The following is a 22,225-nucleotide window of genomic DNA, read 5'->3' as shown; positions in this document are numbered from 1 at the left end:
GGCAGCACGGAAGCTGCTTGGCCCCTGAGGACGGCCCGCGAGCCGGTGCACCGGTGTGGGGGCTGGGAGGTTCTCAGGGTCAAGGAAGCCTGTGAGCAAAGGTTCGGAGCGAAGCGTCCGGAGAGGAGCTCGGCAGCCCCCGTGGGCCTCGGGACTGGACTGCACTTGCCTCGTTGAAGGGGGAGCCAGGTGTACGGGTTTTACACAGATGACAGCACTTTGTTAAGGCCTGGAGGAGTGCGGGCTGGTGTGCGGGCTGGGGCCAGGGGGGCGCCGTCCACAGGGAAGCAGGAGGTGTGGGAACGTGCAGAGGACCCCTCCGGGGACGGAGGATGACGGATGGCACCGCGGGGTGACGGGGAAGGGAGCAGCCCAGGGACGCCGTCAGAGGGGCCAGGCGTGCTGAGCTTCAGGGAGAAGGAAGACGCCTCAGGAGGCGGCAGAGGCAGCGTCGGCGGCGGTTAAAGACCACGAGGGGGGGCAGGCTTGGCGGACGCGGGCTCTGAACGGACGAGGCACGGCAGGTGCCAGATGCACCCACGGGCCGGGTCTACCGCGTCGTCAGCCTCCGCGTGGTGATGCCGCCACTAGCTCCCCGACCCGACGCTCGCGGTGCGTGCGAGCCGCCGGGGCTCAGAACAGAAGTACCCGAGTGGGGGACACGTCTGTACTGTAGTTACATTTATTTAGAAACTCAGTCTGTCAACTTCGAGGCACAGTAACTCTCGTCTGGCTTGGTCGCTCACCGACCTGGGGGTGTCTGCGGACGTGCCTGCGCGCCGGGTTCCCGTGGGGACGACTACAGTGTCACACGCACAGTCGTCACAACCTTCCGATTCCTACGGACAGCAGCACCCGTGGGCACAACAGCAGGCGGGAGCTGCTGGCGCTACCCAAGCCCGGTGCCACTGGCCGACGACGTCTCCGTCGCGTCTGGCGTTGGGGGATTCCTTCGCACACACTCTCCATCCCCACCGGAGACACGGTGGGCTGCAAACTTGTCAGAAGAGAAAAAAAAAACATACAGAAGCAGGTAACTATGGGATGTGCTCAGGACGGCTGGAAACCGCTGACCTTGCTGGGAAGAATCATCTAGAAGCCCCGAGCACGCGGGCGTGCGTCCCCGTCACATGGCCGTCTCCATAACCGCCTCCTCCGCTGGCTTTTTCTGTTCTGTGGCAGCTGACCTGGCCAGGCTCTGGGCCTCCAGATGCTCCACGGTCCCGTACGCCACCATGGCCAGGCTCAGGACGCCCAGGAGGATGTAGAGCTTGGTGCTGACACACAGGAACGTGCTGTACCCAAATGCGACGGTGAAGCCCAGGGCCTCCCACAGGCGGTAGTTCGCAAAGGCAGCCTCCTTGTCCTTCTCGAACAGCACGCCGTAAAGCACTGTGGGGAGACACAGCATGAACACGTGGCTGCGAAACCTGTAAGATTTTCCCCCCTATTGCTGAAAAGGGGGCAGCTTTTCTTCTGCCCAATTCTATCAACAACATCAGGAACATTTCCTTCTCAAAAAGACAGAATTGTGTTACGTTGGAGATTAGGGAAGTCTGGAGACAGTCTTTAGCCGTGAAGAACCAGGGCACATAAAAGAAATGCAGAACTCGTGCAGGGGAAGCCCTGGGGAGAGCCCCGTCCAGCCTGTCCCTCGGTGGGTGAGTACGCGGGAGAGTAAAGTAGGGCTCAGAGGCCCGACCTGGGTCAACGAGGCATGGCCCTTTGCTGGAGTCTGAAAGCAAAGACACACACGGGCGGCCCTCAACCCAGGACCTTACAACGTGACTGTGTTCGGAGCCAGGTCCTATAAAGAGGTGATGAAGGTAAACGAGGTCACTAGAGAGGCCTCTCATCCCACCACTCATGTCCTTATAGGGACAGGGTCAGGACACAGAGGTGCACCTAGGGACGACCATGCAGGGACACGTGGAACGTGGAGAAGACGCTGTCTACATGCCAAGGGGAGACGCCTCCGCAGAGGCCAGCCTGCCTGCACCCGGCTCTCCGACCCCAGCCTCCAGAACTGTACGAAACAAAACGTCTGCTGTGTCCTGTTGCGCTCTGCGGACAGCCCGAGCAGGAGACCGTCGTCTGGTAAGTGCTTCCAGAGGAAGGTAAATTACTGCTGTTCCCGTTTGCAGGATGGGAAAATGGTGGAGGTTCCTGGATGAGACCAGAAGCTCCCCTCTCCCGGCCTGAGTGGGGTGGCCCGTGGACGCTAAAGCGCTCAGCCGAGACGCGCCCTTCCTGCGGATGGGCAGAGGTGGCAGGGCAGGCCCGCACGGACGTCCGTGCACATTCCTTGGCCAGCTCTCTTCCTGTTCTTGCCTCTGCCATGTCCTCCTCCCCACATTTCGCAGGGGAGGGACGTAGGGAAGAGAAGCCTCTCCGGCCCTGGTTTGAGGCCAGCAGCGAGGCCTCCTGCAATCCTGCCTGGAAATGTCAACCCTGAGAAGGTTCTTGTTGGCATCCGGTTACACGGCTGTTCACCTACCATGGGAGGAACCAGGAGGACGAGGCCGTCAGAAAGACACAAGATCAGATTACATCGTAAATGACTTCATGCGCCTGGGAACACAAGAGGCCGTTCGGAAGGCTCGGAAGAAGAGGCTCTTCTTGTCCGAGACTGTGACGTGCCCGTTCTCACGAGAGCACACCCACGAGGGTCTAACAACAGAGTCTGGGATTTAGTGACTCCTAAGCTTATTTTAAAGGTTTCTTGTCTTTGTACAGATGGCCAGCAGGTACAGGAAAGATGTCCACGGCCAGGAAATGCCAATCAGATCCACGATGAGGTACCACCTCACTCCTGTCAGAACGGCTACCGTCAGCAACGCCGGAACCCACATGCATTGGCGAGGACGCGGGGAGAGCGAACACCTGCACTGCTGCTGGGAATGCAGACGGGCACAGACGCTCTGGAGAGCAGGTGGAGGTTCTTCAAGACATTAAAATAGAGCTGCCCTATGGCCCAGAAATGGCACTACTGGGTATTTATCCAAAGATACAGAAATACTAAGGGTACACGCACCCCTATGTCTATAGCAACGTTATTTACAATAGCCCAGTTACAGGAGCGGCCAGAGTCCAGCGACCGCGGCACGGGGGAAGACGACGTGGGTGTTTAGACGCAACGGAATGTTACTTGGCCACAGGAAGGAATGAAACCTCACCATTTTGGGGGGGGAAGGGGCCAAGGAGGATGGGGAGAGAGAGTCTCAAGCAGGGCCCACACCAGTGCCTAGCCCCCTGCGGGGCTCGATCTCAGGACCTCGAGATGATGACCTGAGCCAAAATGAAGGGTTGGGTGCTTAACCGGCTGAGCCGCCCAGGCTTCCCCAGACCTTGCCATTTGCAACCGCATGGTTGGAGCCGGAGAGTGTAATGTCACCTGAAATACGTCAGTCAGAGAAAGACCCACGACATCTGATGTCACCCGTACACGGAAGGTAGGAAGCAAAACAAGCGAGCGAAGGCAACCGACAGAGAGAGAGAGAGAGAGAGAAACCACAACACGACCTCTTCACTGTAGAGCACGTGGACGGTGACCGGAGGGGACAAGCGTGGGAGGCTGGGTTAACAAGTGCGGGGAACGAAGGACACGGTGACGTCGAGGAGTGTTGAATCAGTGTCGTGCCCTGGACGCCAGTACAACCCGGGATGTTCACTCACTGGGATTCGAGTAAAACTAAACAAAGACCGCCTGAATTCCTAGAGGCTGACACTCAAAACAGGATCCGGAAAAGAGAAGCCAGAGAGGAGGGTCCCCGTGTGCCGCACTCTGGCTGCGGGCGGCAGGCGCTTCCGGTCCCGCGGCCAGCAGGCCCGGGGGTGCCCTCAGCGGGTGCAGCTCCGTGAATGTTCTAGCAAGGCAGCAATGCTAACATCAAAGTCATGTGTTCCGTCTACGGAGCCAGATTAAATTTAGATTGTGCTGACGGTAAATGACCGAGTCAGGCTCCTCAGGAGATTACCCACGATCTGGATCCCCTTTCACTTGGAACGTAAAGAAAGCAACGCGTTCATTGCGTCAAATCCCAACAGCTCCTTCAGGTCCCAGCGAGCGGAAGGGAAAGCCCTTCCAGAGAGAAGGGAAGGAGGTAAGCTCGTGTTTCAACCATCCTGAATCACTTCACCCTAGGCCAGGTTTGAGCAAGCAAGCGGCCGGGCTGCTCCTGGTCAGAGAGGGCCGTCCCACTGCAGCGGGGGTGGGGAAGCGGGGAGGGGCGGGGTGCTGGAGCCGAGTGGGGGACCCCAGTGTGCCCTCGTCCTTGCTGACGTACCGGCCGATCCAGAAGCGCAGACGTGCGCAGGTGGACGCCGGCCCGCACGCACCCTTCTCCCCGCTGCGGCCCCGAAGCCCGGTCACGTAGGCGCAGTGAGCATGCCCAGCCCTCGGGTCTCACCCTCTGCCACCGTTACCCCGGGTCCTTGAGGAACGGCTGATGGTCGTGCTGGCACCGAAGACGGCTCTGGGGGCGTTTTAGCACCGGCAAGCAGGGAAGCAGCAACGCAGACATGGACAGTCAGAAGCTCACCGGTGGCAACAGGAGAGACCCCAGTGGCCAAAGAGCGACAGAATAAGGAGCGTAGCACCGGACTGGGACCCAAATACGAGAGCCTGTCGCGATACAGACAGAGTTGGGTAAGTCACTAGATAACCTGGGGACGCGGGACACGTTCTCCCGAGGAAGGAATTGCACCTGTTTTTGCACAGACCCCGCCCGACAGGTGGGGCTAATTATCTCCCCCGTGGTTGTGGGCGAGACCCGGTGACCACCTCCCCAGAACCGGCAGAGGCAAGGGAAGAGCCGCGGATCTGCCCGGGAGCGTCTGGCAGGTCGCGGGCCGCCCTGCCGTGGAGCGGTGGGTGTGACAAGAGAGCACGTCCCTCCGCGCCTTCCCGCCCCAGAGCGTCACCCAGCCCGGTCACGAGAAGCATCAGACGACCCCAACCAGGGACGCACCACGGTACCTGACCGGCGCTCTGCGGAGGGCTCGGGGTCACGCACGGCAAGGAAAGAAACTGTCACAGAGCAGACCAAGGAGATGTGGTGACTCAGTGCGATGGGGACCCTGGGGGGGGGGGCCTGGGAGGGACCGTGGGTGGGGCCACAGGCAGGATTGTGGGGGGGACCCTGGGAGGGACGCTGAGCAGGACCCTGGGTGGGTCCCGGGGACCCGCAAAGAGGGAAAACTGGAGAAAGCCAAATGAAGTCTGCAGCTGAGCTGGGCCGTGCGCCGACACTGATTTCTTGGTTCGACAAATGTGCCGCTGTTCTGTAAGGTATCAGCGTCCGGGAAACTAAGAAAGTGGTCATGGGGACATTCTGTACAGTCTTTGCGACTTTTCTGTAAACTCAAATCATTCTAAAATAAAAAGCTTATTTAAAAGAAAAAAAAACCTTGCTCCTGCCTCGTCCTCCCCAGGAAGGCACGGGTGGGAGTGACCAGAGACCTCTGACCGCGTGTGAGGGTGGACGCGCCATCGGGCCGTCCTGTTTGCTTGGAGAAGACGGGCCGGTGACCTGAGCCTGTAGCGGAGGCACATTTTCTGTCTTAATTAATCCAGACGGCCCTCTGGCCGCTTACACGGCAGAAACGTATTTTTAGACCAGAAATTCTGAATCTCAAACACCGGGCAGCGGTGGGAGGGGTTGCTACGGCAACGGTGCTGTCTTTGCTGAACCGTCGGAGCAAGTGAATTAGACAGGAGTCCGCGGCCCAGATCGGCGGCCCCGAAGGCTGCAGGTGCCCGGAGCCCCGTGGGAACGTGGAGCCGCGGTTCCACAACCTGCCCCAGGAAGGAGGGCGGGTCGCTCGGGCCTCCGGTCGGCTTCTGAGTCAGGTTTTAAACGGAGAAGCGTGGCGCAGAGGAGGGCTGAGTTGCATGGAACCGGGTTCCGTCTCAAGAACTAGGAAAGGGCAGGTCTCGCCTCTCCCAGACCAGACACACGTTGGAGGAGACTGAGGAGAAACCAACCTGCTCGTTAGGAAAGCAGCACCAGGAGAGCGCTCTCGTCGGGGCGTGGCAGGGGGCGCACCCTAGGACCTGCCCTGCAGCGGGTCCTCGGGGAGCCCGGCGCGGTCAGCACGCGGGACTCTGGGAGGAAAGCGCCGTCCCTTCGAGGAGGACCGCGGGCTCCGACTGGGGGAGAAATCCTCACACATCGACAAGAACAGTTTTCCCCAATAGCCGATGTGTCCTTGAAAAAAATGACTTTTTGTCTGCAGGAAAAGATGGAAATAATTCCTTTCACATCTGTGCCCTATTCCAGGGAGTCTGGCTTCAGGCCACCTGCTGTGCTGGACCGCCCCAGGCCTCGCCGGGCCTCACGGAGCCCCGTCTGCACAACCGGGACAAGGCGCGGCCTGCCAGGCTCCTCCGTCCTCGGCAGGAAAAGGACGGTGAAAAGCGTCCTCATTCCTGCGTCTCTGGGAGAGAGAAAGCCGAGCATTTTCACGGCACTTGTCGGGAACATCTAGAGGATTATGCCTGGGGTGTTCAGGGACCCCCTCCCCCGTCCCCTGCCTGACTTGTAATGTGTAAACGCTTGAAAGTTTCCCGTGAGCTTGGAGGCATCGCCTAACCCTGTGGGAGGCAGGACGGCGTGCGTGTGCGTGTGTGTGTGCGTGTGCGTGTGCGCTCGGGACGGCGTGCGTGTGCGTGTGCGTGTGCGCTCGGGAACGCCCTGCGGCTCTCACACCTGCACGCGGAGGCCCAGAGAAGTTCTCTCCTGGTGCTCCCGGGGGACGTGGCCTGTCCCGGCTCGCAGTTCTGGGCTGCCCAAAAAGTGAGGGTGTTTCCGTCTCCCATTCCTCACGGAATCAGCACGTCTCTGCAGGGACCCTCCAGCCCAGCCTGCGACCGTGTCCGTCACTACTGCAAACGCGTCTGATCACGGCCCGGAGTCGCACACGCGCTTGTCAGCGGCTTCCGGAGTTTAGCAAAGACACCTGCACCCGCGGGGCCGTCGGGAGGCCGGGAAGCCTGGACCCCTGACTCCGGCAGCACCGGATTTGTGCGAAGACGTTTTTCCAGCTGTTCTGTGAGCCGGCCACAACGCAGCTGGTCAGGAAGGGGCCACCGCGGGGACACGAGGCCACGGTGACCGAGGTCCTGTGTGCTCCTCCCTGGAGGCAGGGGCAGCAGCCAGGCCCGGCCTTGTGCTGTCTGTGGACCGGCCTGACCCACTTTCTAGCCCCCACACGTTTCCCAGCTTGGGGCCGCAGCCGTGTCGCTAGGGGAGGAAGCTCTCTTCGGAGCCATGTACCGGGGCCCGGCCCCAGCTGCCCGTCCAGGCTGCAGACGGGCCCGTGGGAAACGCGGCTGTTACTTTCACTCCCTCCCAGAATGGAAGCCCTCGGTCACCGGTCCCACACGCATGCTTCCGCACCCCCGCGCCCCGCCTCTCCCCGTGGCGTCTCCCACACCCCTCAGCCGCGGCTCATCTCTCCACAGGGAGCATGACCCGCGGCTGACACAGGGGCCCCCAGACACCCCAACCACACGGCTGCTGCGCCCACACCAGCCCCTGCTCCGATGGCCGCCGGGCCTTCCCAGTGTCCCGCTGGACTCACTGTGTGCCCGGACCCGCCGCCGCTGTCCTGCACTGTGAGGTGACCGTGACGTCCCTCCCGCAGGCGGCCCTCCGCGCACAGCTCCCCGCCCAGAGCCTGGGCAGTGAGCCCTACGCACAGCCAAGGCTGAGAGCTGCGTCCCCCAGCACCGTCCTCTCTCTGCTCTGCTTCTCCGCCCTTCATACCCCATCCTGGGGACGCTGTGTCCGAGGCCACACGCACCCCCTGCCCCCGAGCTGGCCTTGTCCCTTCCTGCTCGACCCGCTTCCCCTCTCCTCCTGCTCCGCGACACGGCCCCCTCGATGCCTCTCTGTCTTCCCCAAGTGAATGCAGCAGCTCCCTGTCCCCCCATAACCCGAAGGGGCTGAACTTGCCGTTTCCCACCTGAACCCTTTCTGCTATTTGCCCCAACGCGGAGCAAATCTAGACCCCTCCCCAGGCAGCCCGGGCCCCCATCAGGCCCCCATCCGGCCCCCAGCCTCTCCGTCTCACCCCCAGCACCTGGCCCAGCTGTCCCCTTAGCGTGTCCCATCTGCTATGGCCAGAACACTTGTACCCCCAAATCCATAGGGTGAACCCTAACCCCAAGGTGTCCGTGTTAGGAGGTGTGGCCTCTGGGGGGCGACGCCAAGGTCTTAAGGGGGAGCCCTTACGCCTTGGATTTGTGTCCTTGTGAGCAGTCTCCAGAGAGCTCCGTGTCCCTCCCGCCAAGTGAGGAACAGCGAGAAGAGGAGAAGACGTCTCCACGAGCCAGGAAGTGGCCTCTGGCGACCCAGACTGCGCTGCTGTCTCAGACTTGCAGCCCTCCCAGCTCCCCGGCCTCCCACCTGCAGCCCGGCCCCAGGACAGTCAGCCGGGCCCTGACTCCGGCCTGACCTCCAGACAAGCCGCACCGACCGGCCTCAGTTCCCCAGAAGACTGCGACCGGGTCCCAGCGCCCCTCTTGGCTGCGGTCACAGTGACCAGCCCGTCTCCTGCTCAGCTCTCTCCCCGTCGGGGCCGAGGGTGTCCGGAGGCTTCTCCAGACCCATGGCTCCAGCACCCAGCACTGCCGTGTCACTGCGCAGGGACACTCTCCAGACAGAGAGCCACGAGGGGACCGCCATTCTTAGGGAAGAAAGCTGTCCCACGGGTCATTTCCTTTCACATCCTGGGCCTGAATAGACGCTCCAGTCCAGGCCGGCGCCTGGAGCACCCTTGGTCCCCGTTTGCCTCCTGCTCTAGGCTCGCTGCAGGTGCCACCCCCCTGAGGGGCCCTGGGAGGGCGGGTCCCCTGCTTGCCATGTGTCCCCCGTGCTGGCCCAGGTACGGACCCCCGGGGAGAGACTCACCATTGTTCTGTGTCTGCCAGACGGCGTCGGCCATGCCCCAAAGCCCAGAAAACACGAAGAACACGGCCAGCTGGCGGGGGTCAGGTCTCCACAGCAAGAGGGCGATGCTGCAGGACAGGTGGGTCACCGCACCTGCGGGCGCAGAGGGCGGAAACCGGCCGGAAGTGAGCGCAGTCCCCGGGAGGCGTGGACCAGGCGACGCTCAAGGAGCCTCTTGTTTGCTTCGACGTGTGAGTAACGTTCCCGGAAACGCTCCCAACCGCCCTCCGCGGCTGGAGGCTGACCCTGAGCGCGCCGGCAGACCGGGAGTGCCCTTCACAGCCCCTCCACGCCGCGCGCCGGGTCGGGGGGCCGCTCTGCCCACCTTCGCCCCGACCCCATCAGCAGGGCTGGGCCACGAGCCCCTGGACTGTGCAGGGGGTCTCCTCGTGCTCCAGACGAGGAGACCCCAGAGTGACAGAAGGGGGGGTCACTGACCCCTGGACTCGCAGTGAGTGTTGGGGGCGCGGGACGGCGCTGGGCTCCCCAGCAGGTGCGGGTGTGAGCGGAGAGGTCGGCAGAGTCCCCCAGGCTCGTTCCTCCTGACTTGACACCCGTGTCGTGAGTTCTGGCCTCGTGACTCCTGTGGACACTGGGGCGTCTAGGACGACGGGTTAAAGGGAGATGCCTGCCGTGTTCGCTGTGGCTGTGGGCTCCAGTACAGCTCACTACCTGCTCTGTTCCTGAGTTCCCTCATCTGTAAAGTGGGCAGTGTCCCCTCCCCAGGGCGACCGGAAGGATGACACGGAGAAACCTAGTCGGATGACGTGGCCCCTGGTGGGCGCCGACTAGTGCTTGTGACCTCCTTGCTGTGTCCCCGCCACAGCCACGTGAGACCTGGACTGGGTGGCCTGGTCGTGGTCTCGTCAGTGCCCTGGTCATCCACGCTGCTGTGAATCTTCCCTTCCCAAGAGACCAGAGAGTGAGGTGCGCTTAGGGCGCAGTCTTGTCCTGACCGTGAGGACGGGAAGCCTCCCGCAGGGCCGCACACGCTCAGCCCGCACCCCTCGCCGAGCCTCGTGTGCCCTTCCACCCGCCCGCCCGCTGCCGCTCCCTCCCGCGAGGGGCCACGGGTCCGCCTACCCAGCGCGTAGAGCGCGATCCTGCCCGTGTGCTGGGAGAGCCTTCCGTACAGCAGGGAGCACAGTGCGTTGGTGGCCGAGAAGCAGATCATCACGTACCCGACGAACTGGATCCCGAGGGCGCAGGTGGTGTAGGACTGCGGGGGAAGCATGGGGCACGTTACGTGGCCGCGCGGGGTGCAGTGGCGGGTCTGGGTCAGGGATGCGGGTGGCGCTGGCACGCGTTCTGCCGTGGGACGGTGGCCGTGCAGGGTGGCCCAGACCTTCGTCTAGGCCTCGAGGCGGCCAGGGGAGGACAACATGCCCAAACCAGGTGGGAACGAGCGAGGACGGGCCCTGCACCCGGTCGTCCCCACACGTCCTTCGCCATGTGTCGTGGAGGTCCTGTGAGCTGCGTGAGGATCTGGGCAGCTCCTGCTCCGCTCACCGCGGGCTGACAGAGCTGGGCAGGACGAACGGGGGAGCACAGAGGACTCTCGGGCCGCAGAGCCTCCCCGTGGGACACCGGGATGGTGGACGCGTGTCCTTACGCACCTGTCTATACCCACCAGGAGTGACCCCTGACGTGGGCCATGAAGACGCATCATGGCAGGTTCACGGGTGGGAACAAATGTCCCCTCTGGGGCAGGACACTGTTAGTGGGGAGGCTAGGCCTGTCTGGGGCCGGTGGAGCCCTCGGCTCCTTCCGTCCACCGTGCTGGGCCCCGGGAACAGGTCCGCAAATAAATTTCTGATAGAAAAGCAGCGGGTGTGAAGGAAACGAAGGGACTCTCTGTGCAGACGCAAAGAAGGGGGTGTCCCGCCCCGGACGGCTGGGGTACTGAGCGACCCCAGCCTGGACCCGGGACAGCGCGTGCCCCCACTGTCCCCAGGCAAAATCAGGACAGGCACACAGATGAGCGGCTGGACAGAAGCTCTGCCGCTTTGGGACGGTGGGGCCGTGGCAGAGTCACATGCCGCGTGGCCAACAGCAAGGCCCACGGGAGGGCCGTGGCCAAGTGCCAAAGGGCTGTTTTGTCATTTTTGTCCTCAGTCTTGGGAACTCCAAGACTCTCCATCAAGACTGTCCCTGGAGCAGGGGGTGCCAGAGAGAACGCAGGACGTGCTCATCCTGCAGAGTGTAGGTCCTGACAGAGCCGGGGCTCCCCGGAAATTCGGATTTAACTGGGCATCTGGCTAGCTTGGCACATCGGCTTGTCTACATGGGGGCGAGCTGAGGAGGGCACGAAGCAAGAGAAGTTTTCTGGTCAAGGAAGGGCAACCCTCAAGGAGCGGCCTTGCTCCCGGCTCTCGGCCCCTCGGCTCCCCAGCCCCCAACCGGCACTTTCGGGAGAAGGCGTCTCTGTTCTCTACTACCCCGTCTGAGGCATCCCTCCCACGGCACCCCATGACCGTCTTCAGGACAGGACACCACACGGGTGGGGATCCTGGGGGGACAGGTGTCTCTGCTGGCTTGCCCCCGAAGAGGCCTTCCCTGCGCACACAGCAGGCAGGATGGCCCGGCACAAGGACACGTTCTACGTGACGGCTCCCGGAGCTCTTGGGCCCTTGCCCTGAAGACATATCTCCAGTGAGAGCCCGTCCCCGGAGTCAAGGCCAAGCTCTGGGGGACCGGGAAGAGACTGGACGCTGAGCTCCTGAACCCTGAAGCTGCTCTCCGGCCCCAGAGGCCGCGCCCCCCACTCAGGCCACGGGCAGGGGTCCCCGAGACACGCAGGTGCTGGGGTGCGCATCCTGACGGGCTCCTGCGTACCCTGGTGTAGTCGCCCGCGAGGAAGGCTTGCTCGAACCCGCTGTACACCGGCAGCAGCACCAGCAGGCGAAGGCGCTTGTCTCGAAGGAGCCTGAAGCTCGACAGGAGGGTGAACCAAAAAGGTGATTTCTTCTCTCCTTCACCTTCCTGCTGAGCGTCCCTGATGGGTTCGAGAAACACAGCTACGAGCAGGACCGCCAGGACGCCGCTGCCTGGAGGGGACACAGAGGGCGGGTCTGGGGCGCTCCCAGGAGCCGTGGCTCCGGGTCACTCCTTCTCTCTCCTTTGGGACATCGGGTTCAGATCCTGGTTTAAGGGAAAGGAGGCTGCCAAGCCTGAGCAGGGCCTCTGGCCTGCGCCGCACACCCCGCGAGGCCGGGGTCCTCTGCGGCCCTCCCCGCCACAGTCCCTCCTCCTCCCCCGCGGGTGGCTCCCAGCGACGGGCAGTCCCCCCTCTCGGGACCGCGGGTCCCCCACGGCTATTGTTTGCCGAGCGTGACGGTCCCCCACACGCCTCGGCAGGGGAACTGGCGACCCGAGCGCCGGGGTTGCCGCACACCTGCCGGCGAGAGGCGGCGCCGTGTTTACCCGCCGCGGTGCGGAATCTGCGCGGGGGGCAGCTGGGCGAGAGCCCCCGTGCCGGGCCGCCGCGTTCAGAGAGGAAGGACCTGACGGGCGGTCACACTGCCCTCGTGTCCAGGAACTACCGGCCACGGGGGCGGTCTGTGGGGGGAGCAGCGAGGAGGAGGGACGGGGAGGGGGGCTTTCCCTCTCACCGGGGTGCGTTCTGAGCCACGTGACTGGGCTGACCACCGTCCGCCCCGGAGGGACACCTGTGCCCACGGAATCCCACAGGCGTGGCGGCCCCTCTTTCTGCACGGCGCACCCCGGTGGTATGTGGATCGAGGGCTAGTGTTTCCTCCTTTCCCTCTTTCCCCAGAAGCCTCCTCGGTCCTTCCTGGCTTTGTGACAGCGTGTGCCTGTCCCGGTTTCTCCTCTCCCGCAACACCAATGACACTCGGTGCTCCGGGAGCCGAGGGTCCTTCCAAGAGCCGGATGCCTTCCCCGTTTCTCTGAAAGGCGGTGAAAATCCTTTGGAACGGGTTTCAGCCACGATTTCCAGTCCAATAGCTTAGACCCGTCCCCCTCTAAAGGTGACCTGAATTATTTTTTTCTCTTTGCTTCTTCTCACCAGCCTGATGTGACCGTGTGGCCTGCCAGGACGTGCCGGCCGGGCGCTCCCAAGCCCGCTGCGCTTATAAACCAGCCCTCTCCGGAGGTGTGGGCAGAGCTGGTGGAGGCGCACAGAGGAGGGGAACGTCGCACAGGGACTGGGGGTGCAGAGCGCGCTCCCGTGGCCGGGGCTGGTCCTCCAGAGCTGCCGTCCTCGCCCCTGTGACTTTGGAACAGGGTTTCTAACTTGGTTAACAAAACCACAGATGAACACCTGTGGCTACTGGCTACTGTATTGAACTTTGCAAAAGAAAAACGATCCTATCGTGGTCGGGAACTGTAAGACGGCCCGTTCCGCTGTCTTCGGTTCCATCTGAAGAACACTGGACGACCCCGCTGAGCTCATTTTGCAGGAATGTTTGTACTTTGGGAAGACACTCTTTTTCTGCAGGGACTCCGCCCGCGGTGAGCACGTACCTGCGTAGATGCCGAGCAGCGTGGAGATGAGGGTCTGCGAGGGACGCTGCGTGCTGTTGGTGGACGCCGTGGCCGTCAGGCAGTCCCTGGCCCCACAGGACAGGAGCTGCTCCTCGGAGATGGCCTCTGTGCCGTCGGAAGCAAAAAGGTGACATGAGAACACAGGGAACCGATAGGACAAGGGGCCCGAGTAAGGAAGCACAGAGCTAACAGGAGCCCAGACACCCTGTAGCCGAGAGTCACGATAGGTCAAAGTCAGGGGCTTGTCTGACCACGTACCTCCAAACACGCTTGCTTCTGGGCACGCATCTGTGTGCGTGGTTTTACAGAGACACATGTGCCGTAAAGGCTGCCTGCTTGTGTGACTTTCTGCACATAATGAAAATGCTCAACGTTTCCAACCTAACCAAGGAGGAGTAGGTACTCTTAGGGACAGCAGGTGTGGGACGGAAATACTGGGCCTGAGATTCATCGGTGGCCGTTCCGTGACCTTGGGCAGGTCGATACCCGCCTCTTCTGAGTGTTACATTCCCTATCTACTAGAAGAACAAAACGCACCTTCCGCGCGTCTCTGACCCCATCAGAGTCTCTGGAGAGAGCGGGGAGGCGCCATGCAAGAAAGAACCTTAGTTGTAGCAGAAATCTCACACAGAACCCGGCTGCTGAGATCCGCAGCACGGAGACTGAGCGGGGGGAGAGGGGCTGAGAAGCCTCGGGAGCGCTGGGGATGCCTCACTCCTCGGAGTCCGGGTCCGGAGACCCCTTGGGGAATGAAGCTCGCTTGTCTGGTGTCTTTAAAAGTAAAGACGTTCACTCCATTTTGCACCAGTCATGTGTTAGAGACTGAAGCTGGATCCCAGGTCCTGTCAAGGTCTGTCAAGCTCAGCAATAATGAGGGAAGACGGGCATCCATCGACCCGGGGGTTCCCTTCTTCCGACGCACTTAGCAACTGATGATACCACGTGAGAAACAGGAGGAGGATTTTGGAGTTTTGCGAAGGTGGGACTTCATAGAGGACAGCGGGAGGGAGGTCCAGGACGGAGAAATAGGTGTCGCCCCGGTAAGAGTCAGGAGTCAGGACTGACCCTCACCCCGGCCCATGAATTAGGTTTGCCGATGAGAATTGGTGAGATTTATTTCCTCTGCCCTCGGTTTAAATCCTCAGACATCAAAGGGTGCGGATATTACACAAATGCACACGTTATAGTCCTGTCTGGCCAAGGTCAGGTAAAGACGTGAGTTAAGTCGTCAGCCGTCAAATGCTGAACCAGTCAAGGGACAACTGGTCTTAGTAGGACATTAGACACTGGGCAGTGGAGCAGTTTAGTGGGACAGTAAATCAGTTGAGCCCGTTCTTGGTCTGAAAGGACGGTGACGACTCTGGGAACCCAAGTTCCAGGGGCCGTGGCCTCCATTTCCCCGGGGCACTGTTCTGTGAGCGTTCCCCCTGCCTCCCGGAGGGCAGGGCCAGCAAGGCTGGAGAACCTGTGGACAAGACCGACCCCCAGAGCTGCATAGACTGTCCTGGAGAAGAGCTGGGCACAGGAGAGGCTGGGGCCCAGGGGTCGAGACCCACGCCGGGTGGTGCACCCGCCCTTGTCGTGGAATAAAGACGCGTGTGAGCAGGATGGGGGGGCACTCGGGGGCCATCACTGAGCCCCACGACCTTTTACCTTGCGTGGGCGTCTGGCCAAACACCAGGGATGAGATCAGGTTGCCCCACACGCCGGACGACTGGAATATGAGAAAGAAGATGCCGAAATACTGGTTCACCACGTCTCGGCCGACTTTTCCCACCTTCTCTGCTTGCGCATTTCCCATGATGGTGAGGTACGTGCACTGGGCGGACCACAGCGGGGCTGCGCCGAGACCCAGCACTATGGAGGTGGGAATCAAGGTGTACCTGTGAGATAAAAGGCAGACAGCGTCCCTTCCTCCTCCGTTCTCCCCTGCCTCTGTGGAGAAGGAGACCCCTGCCTGCCTCGTCCTCACTAAGCTTCGTCATGCTTGTGGATTAGCTGGATCTGTGGGTTCACCATCCTTCGCCCGCAGAGAAATGACTAAACCCCCTGCTCTTTCTGGTTCAGGTTCATTTGCAAGAGAGAAATTCACTGCCAGGGAACTTCCTTGCGTTTGAAAGCAACTACCAATGAGCTGGATTACAGGTAAGGCGGAGTCTCTAACAGCTAATGTCAAAAACGACTGATTTTTTGAATCCCTGACTGGCTGATTGGCTGGTTTACCCTCTTCACGGAAGGCTCCGTATGGAACCTCTACGGCAGGATGAAGGAGAAGACTGTGAGGTCCCTGATCGTCATGTCCTAGATGATAGCAGCCATCTCTCCGAAGAGATGCTTGACGGGTGTGTTCTTGGGAATAAGCGCGTGGGGCCAGTGCTCATAGAGCTTGGTCCCGGAGGACCCCCTCCGTGGACGGGAGGCGGAGCCCAGGCCGGGCCCCTGCACCAACTCCAGCCCTGCTGCGTCCACTTTCTGTGATGCGGGGAGGGTATGGTTTGGGTCCACCGGTCACATTCTTGCTAAATCCCCTGAAATTCACCCTGTACGCCAGGGTCCAGCTCTCATCGCTGGGGACACAGAAGTGCCCTGGCAGGGAGGGGAGCTCCAGGCCCTCAACAGATCTGAGGGAAGGTCAGGGCTGGGAACTGGGGGGCGGAGATGGGCCCGACCCAAGGGACAGAAACATCTCGAAGGGAGAGAAATGGGAAGAAAGCCTCCACGTTCTCCTGTCCAGAAGCAGAAAGGAAAGTCAGGAAGTGGCACTTATGTTACAGGGGAGGCAACGGGGCATCCTCGGGCAGGTGCCAGCGGAGGGCTCTCGAGCCGCTGACCCTAAAGCCTGACCCAGAAGCCGGGTGGGAGGTGTGCGGGAGGCGTGCGGCTGTACCAGCTGGCGTAGAAGTTGCCCAGGGAGAAGGCCACGTAGCAGCACATGGAGAGGACGATGGTCCACTTGCAGCCAAACTTCTTAATCAGGAGCGGCGGGAGGAACATGGAGGACAGGAGCACCCCGCCGTATAGCGTGCTGAGTGCCGTCACGCCCAGGCCTTCCTCGCTGTACAGGCTGCTCTGTGGGGGCAAAACCGCCCTGGTCAGAGGGGCCGGCGGCCAAAGGGAAAGCACTCTAGGTCAGCACTGGGTTCCTGAGACCACCAGCACAGGCTTTTTCTGGCCGGCGGCCCCTCCCAGCTGACAGGCCCGGCGCGGGGGGAGCAGCAAGGTCCCAGCAGACAGTGAGCTGCTGCTAGACACTGGGGAGGGGGAAGCACAGGCCACCGCTGGGAGTGTGGTGGGGCAGAGGGCCTCACGCCTTCTGTGACATCCGCTTTATCTGTAGGACAGCTTTGCACTCCTCCCCTTTAGGGCTGAGAAATGGGTGCTATTTTCCCCATGGAAGAGATAAGGAAGGGGACATTGTCTCCTTGTAGACTCATATGCGTGGCTAGACCGACGGTCAGGAAGTGGGTACTTTACTGTGCGGACTCTTCACATTCCTTCCTGGCTGCCACGCCACCCCCTACCCCCGCCATGACGATGTCCTGTGACACGGGACCTGCACTGGGCAGGTGCAGCCACCGGCTCTCCCTCACTGTCATTCCGTCCACTGTGGCCCCGCACCCTTGGGCTGAGCTCTGACTCCGCACAGCACCCACCACTCTGAGATTCTCTCTTCCTTTCCTGCCCCACCCCTCAACGTGCTGGGACCTTCCTCATTCTCAATTTCCAAAGGGCTCCCGTTCTTCAAGGGCAGATCAAGAGTCTCCAAGGGCGCCTGGCTAGTGCCATCCGCAGAGACCTCCGCTTTGATCCTGCGCTGGAATGTCACCTGACCTCTAGCCCATACCACCTGGGGACCCGCGATGTCACCCCCGCTGACAATGGTCCCTGAACACGGGAAATGTTCTGCTCTTTCTGGATCTCTCCCGATGCCTTGCTCAAAGCAGGGACATAATAGTATTTGTGGATTAACTGAAACTGAGCATAACCATAGCTAGTGCCATGAAAATTCTGAAATCTGGCTGGAAGATGGAAATTGAGTCTCCGCTCTGAAGTGGGGGTTATCTGGGAATTCCTGCTTGTGTGGAGTAGGGGAGCTGGTTCAGCCTGAGACTTTCGCTTCCTTAATACACACGAAGGAAATCCAGTGCCACTGAGCTCGGCTCCCCGGACGCTCGTGAGAAAGAAGCACGCAGCCTTTCTGTGCCCTGGAATTTCTCGTCCACACACTGTGCTGCTGCAATCAGCAAAGGTATCTCGGTCACGAACAGTCAAATCTGACTGCAAACCACTGAAAAGGAAGACAGATTTCAGTAGCCAAAGCAGGAATCAAATTTTAAAAGCAACCTTCTTTTCTACGTGAATGCCGGTGTTGAGATCCCTGTGTCCGCAAGTGTCCGCAGAGCAGGGCGTGCGGAATAATCCGGAACACTGTAGGAGGAGTGTGTGCCTGTGAGATCTGCATTAGGCAAGACACTCGCACACACAAGTAGGGCTTTCACTCAAGTCACTCAGCAAATACATCCTTAAGTACTTGCCAGGAGAGGCTCTGTGCCCTGCTCTAGAGAAACCAAAGGGAACTACACAGCCCCGCCCTTCCAGGAGTGCACGGTGGACAGGAGCGGACGGGGGTCAGGGACACCAGCCAACGGACCGTTGCAATCGGGTCCTGCAAGGGGTGCTAGCCCAGGGCAGCAGGAAGACCGTGGAGAAGGCGTGAAAACTGTATGGGACGGGCAGGGTGAGCGGGTCCCGGAGGATGGGGAGGGGTGCGGGAGGCAGGGGTGCCGGAGAGGAGCTGCCCGGGGCTCGTGCTGGGCTGAGAGGCAGCAGGGAACATTGAGCTGCTTTGTCCAGAGCCGTGAAGCTCCTCTGAGGAGACGAGGCCGGGAAGCCTGCCGGACAGCGGCGGGAGGAGTGCCGGCTCCGGCCTGGGGAGTGGGGTCGGATCTTCAAGCCACAGAGCGCCTGGGGCAGGAGGCGGGCTGGAGATGAGATGCAGCGCTGACCTCATGCCCTGCGGTAGCCGTCGACGGCCTCCTGTGTGTCGAGCACCGTCTCAGTCAGGGGGACAAGGTCACGGAGCAGTGACCGACCTGACGGCGTCGCGGACTCCCGGGCCTACTGCGGGGCCTGCCAGAGCATCGGAGGAACCCACAGGTGTGCCCCTTCCAGAGTTCGGTCCCAGGGAGCCGGGAAAGGGGCGAAGGGGGTGACATCCAAGGGGAGAGCCCAGTGACTGGCAGGTGACCATTAGGCACAGGAGGGAGAGGCCACAGCTGCTGCAGGGGGAGGCTGTGTGGGTGTGTGCCTGGGTCCCGGTGGGAGTTCGGATTGGGGCTGGGGCCCTGGGGATGCCTGGGACCATCCGTGCCACCCCCAGGGGCCTGAGAATGAAACTGACCAGATGAGAGCCGAAGGAAATGACAGGGACAGGCCGGAGCCTCCAACATCGTGGGGACACAGCCATGCCTAAGGTCACGTCTGTCCGTGTCATCTCCTTCTTTTGTGTAGGCCACCCCAGACTGGTGGAGACAATGGTCTCCGCTACACCATGGTCACGTATTCAAGATTAGCACGCGAGGAAATATGGTGGGTGGGTTAGGGCTGGACAGAAGGCAGAGGTGGGCAGGGCGGACTGCCCCACGCCAGAGCTGGAGGTCTGGTCCCCTGACATCTCTGCTCTTCCCAGGAAGAGGGGGCCTCCTCAGCACTGACGGTGATCACGGGCGGACCGGGGAGGACTGGGGCGTGCAGGGGGCGGGGCCATCCACTCTCCCGGCACCGCGGCCACTATGCCAGCTACACTTCAGAAAACAAGACAAAACAGAGCACCTGTCTGGGGAAACGGACAGCAAACTACTCGGCACACACGGCCCCTGGCGCAGCTGTTAGAGGCCCGAGGGGGAAAGAGTGCTGCGGGAGACAGACTTACAGAGACCAATTTGTCCAAACTTTGTCCAGATTCACCATATTGCCTAACCAGGCTTAGAATCTAGAGTTTAGTGAAACCTGAAAAATGCCCGTTACTACCCCAGCCACAAAGCCAAAGTCGTGAAACCGGAGAATTTGCCGAGACTCACGCTGCGTCCCTCCCTTTAACTATCCAAAGGCAAAGAATGTCTTACCTCATCACTAACCCAAGACCCACACCCCGGTCCAAGGGTCGAGCTCACACTCCCCGCCCTGCGGCCCGGCCGGGGTGGGGGAGGGGGCCGAGCTCGCCTGCACACGGGAACGGCCGCCGGAGAGGGTGTGGGAGCGAGGGGGTGAAGGAGAAATGCTCGGTTCCCGTCTTCCGTGGCCGTGGGGCTTCTTGGAGGCCAAGAGACAGACGCTCGCTCGCAAGTGTCCTTACCTGTAGGCTCTGCAGGCCTCCGTAGGCTGTGAAGAGAAGCAGAAACCCGAAGGACACCACGAGGACATTCCTCAGGCCTCTCTCCATCGTTCCGATTCACGGTGTCCAGCATCCGTGGGCACGCACACGCGTTGTCCCTGAAAGCCACCGGCCGGGGCGCGGGGACGCCGTCTGTACCCAGAAGTCCCGTGCCCTCTCTCTGTCCTCTGCGCGAGGCGTGCAGGTCAGCGAGGTCCTGGTGAGTCAATGGACTTAGTTACCGCAGAGGCCGGGGAGCGCCGTGGGGGGGTGTCTGTCACTCGTCAACCCGCAGTAACCACTTCCTAGCAGGGCGGGAGATTAGGACCTTCACTGCCCGGGCGCACCTGCAGTCCCCCTCCTAATTTCTAGATAGAGTCCTTACAGTACCAGAACGACTGTCCTGTGTGTGTGTGTGTGTGTGTGTGCGTGTGTGCGCGTGTGTGTGTGACGGTACCTTCCGCATTAAAAGAAATCATCCGCAGTGCATTATATGGATGTGTTTCCGTCGTAAAGAACGAAGTACGAGTGTGGGCTTCGAGATACACGGTGCGGCTTCTGAGCAAGACTTAAGGTGACCGTGAGACCCGAGGGCCCCAGTCCGGCCGTGTCAGACTCTACATGATTTTACCGCACCGCCAGAGTTAAAGGAACAAGAGCACAACACCTCCTGAGCGTAGAGCCTTACAGTGTGCGAAGGACCTCACATGCGTCCTTTTACGTTGTCCCAAGGGCAAGCTGTGGCCGCAGTCACTGGGACTCCCAGACGTGACCAGGCGGGGAGCTGAGCTTCTGAATGGGTCACAGATTTGGGGTTTTGGAAGAGAGGTGTGCTGTCCAGGAGAACTTCCTGCACTGTCCAGGGCAGCCACAGGCTTCATGTGGCCACTGAGCCCTTGAAACGTGGCTACTGCAACTGAGGGGCTGAACTCATGGCTGCACTTAATTTTAATTAATTTAAATTTGAATAGCAACCTGTGACCGTGTCTGCCGTACTGGGCAGCCCCCAGCTGATTTCAAACAACGTAACCCGTATCTCACAGGTAAGAAGCAAAATCATTTTTCGTCCAATTGTCCATTCAGCTGTTAGTTCATTCAGTTGTTCGTGAACTTGATGTTTGTAGACTGACTCCAAAGTGCTGTGAAATCAGCCATTTTTATTTCGTTTGGGTCGGTAAGAAAAGCCTTACGGTATCGGCTGACCTAACACAGGTAGGTTACTGGCGGCACCGTCCACGCGAGCGTGCGTTCCATTCGAAGAGCACGGCGGGACCCTGGCAGCGTCATCGACTCTTGTGAAAATAACACTTTTAGGAAAAGAAGCGTTCTACGCACAGACGAAACGTGGATTGCCACGCTCAATACAGACGTGCAGGGAGCCTCAGCCAGTAAAAGACGCTAACACGCAAACAGAGGGCTGTAGGTTCAAATCCCAACCCTGTCACTTCTCTGCCCGAGTCTCACGGGAATCACTCCACTTTCCAAACCCACTTTCCTCTTGGACAAGGAGAGTCGCAAACGTTCAGGAAGCTGATAACCGTGGAAGCCCCTGCAGTGGCCATAGCGTGTCGTCATCACCAGGAAGCGTTAATGGGCTAGGATGACATTTTCGCTTCCAGAGAAAATGCCACTCGGGACAGTTTTTAAAGAAGTCTAATACCTAGCACAACACGCGCTTTTCCACACCAGTCTTACTGATGAATGCACTCGGCTTGTGTCTTATTTTCAGCAACGGTCTCGCTTACTCAGTTCTGGCCTGGAACTCCTCACAGTGACTTGCACCCTGATCTTCGCAGACGCAGCGGAGGTTTCTTCCGTTGCCTACTGTTCCAACATGCCAGAACCACCTTCTGGGACTTGCTCACTGACTCCGGGAAGCAGCTCCCGGAGCTACCGTTCTAGCTCCGTGCGTACGCCGTGAAGCTTCTCTCTCCTCCTGTCTTTGCAAGCCACGTCCGTCCCTGTCCCTCTAGCTGTCCTTCTGGTAGTCAGGAGTTCACATGGAAATTACTGCTTTCATCCTGTCTGCTCCCACTTTCCCTCCCACTTCTTCCCTTTTATTCCTCATAATAGTGACTTTTTAAATGAACCATATTTTATAGTCTGCCCTCGCTCTCTAGCAGAACAAAATACTCCCCTGCCCAGTTTTAATGGGAAGTCATTCCCATACATCCCCGTATAAGTTTGAGGTATGCAGGATGGTGGTCTGATCTATCTTCATTGTAAAATAATTAGCACAATAGGCTTGGCTACCGACCACCTTCTCACATAGATACTGTAAAAAGAAAAGAAAGGAAAGAGAAAAAGAAATTTTTCTTGTGATGAATTCTAAGGATTTAAAAATTTCCCTGTATTTCCCAGACATGCACACAGCAGCATCAGCTGTACTGGG

General features: G+C 60.3%; 1 protein-coding gene across 2 annotated transcripts in view; it reads right to left on the bottom strand.

Annotated features, from left to right (window-relative positions):
• Window positions 1–707: 707 nt before the first annotated feature.
• Window positions 708–22,225, bottom strand: part of UNC93A (unc-93 homolog A) — a 31,476-nt gene continuing 9,958 nt past the window's right edge. The window contains exons 1-9 of one of the 2 annotated variants that reach the window (XM_044242400.1): window positions 19,816–20,049; window positions 16,348–16,529; window positions 15,114–15,343; window positions 13,440–13,565; window positions 11,790–12,001; window positions 10,038–10,173; window positions 8,916–9,047; window positions 1,188–1,392; window positions 708–997 (exon numbers count right to left, since the gene is read on the bottom strand). In XM_044242400.1, coding sequence (XP_044098335.1) covers window positions 823–997; window positions 1,188–1,392; window positions 8,916–9,047; window positions 10,038–10,173; window positions 11,790–12,001; window positions 13,440–13,565; window positions 15,114–15,343; window positions 16,348–16,529; window positions 19,816–19,902 — 1,485 coding nt within the window. In that variant the 5' untranslated portion in view covers window positions 19,903–20,049 and the 3' untranslated portion in view covers window positions 708–822. Of the gene's footprint in view, window positions 998–1,187; window positions 1,393–8,915; window positions 9,048–10,037; window positions 10,174–11,789; window positions 12,002–13,439; window positions 13,566–15,113; window positions 15,344–16,347; window positions 16,530–19,815; window positions 20,050–22,225 lie in introns of those variants that run through there. The other variant, XM_044242407.1, reaches the window with a different exon arrangement.

This window comes from Neovison vison, chromosome 1 (assembly GCF_020171115.1).
Source record: "Neovison vison isolate M4711 chromosome 1, ASM_NN_V1, whole genome shotgun sequence".
In the NCBI taxonomy this organism is placed as follows: domain Eukaryota; kingdom Metazoa; phylum Chordata; class Mammalia; order Carnivora; family Mustelidae; genus Neogale; species Neogale vison.
The sequence above is the reverse complement of the archived record's forward strand: the minus strand, read 5'-3'. Positions and strand labels throughout refer to the sequence as shown.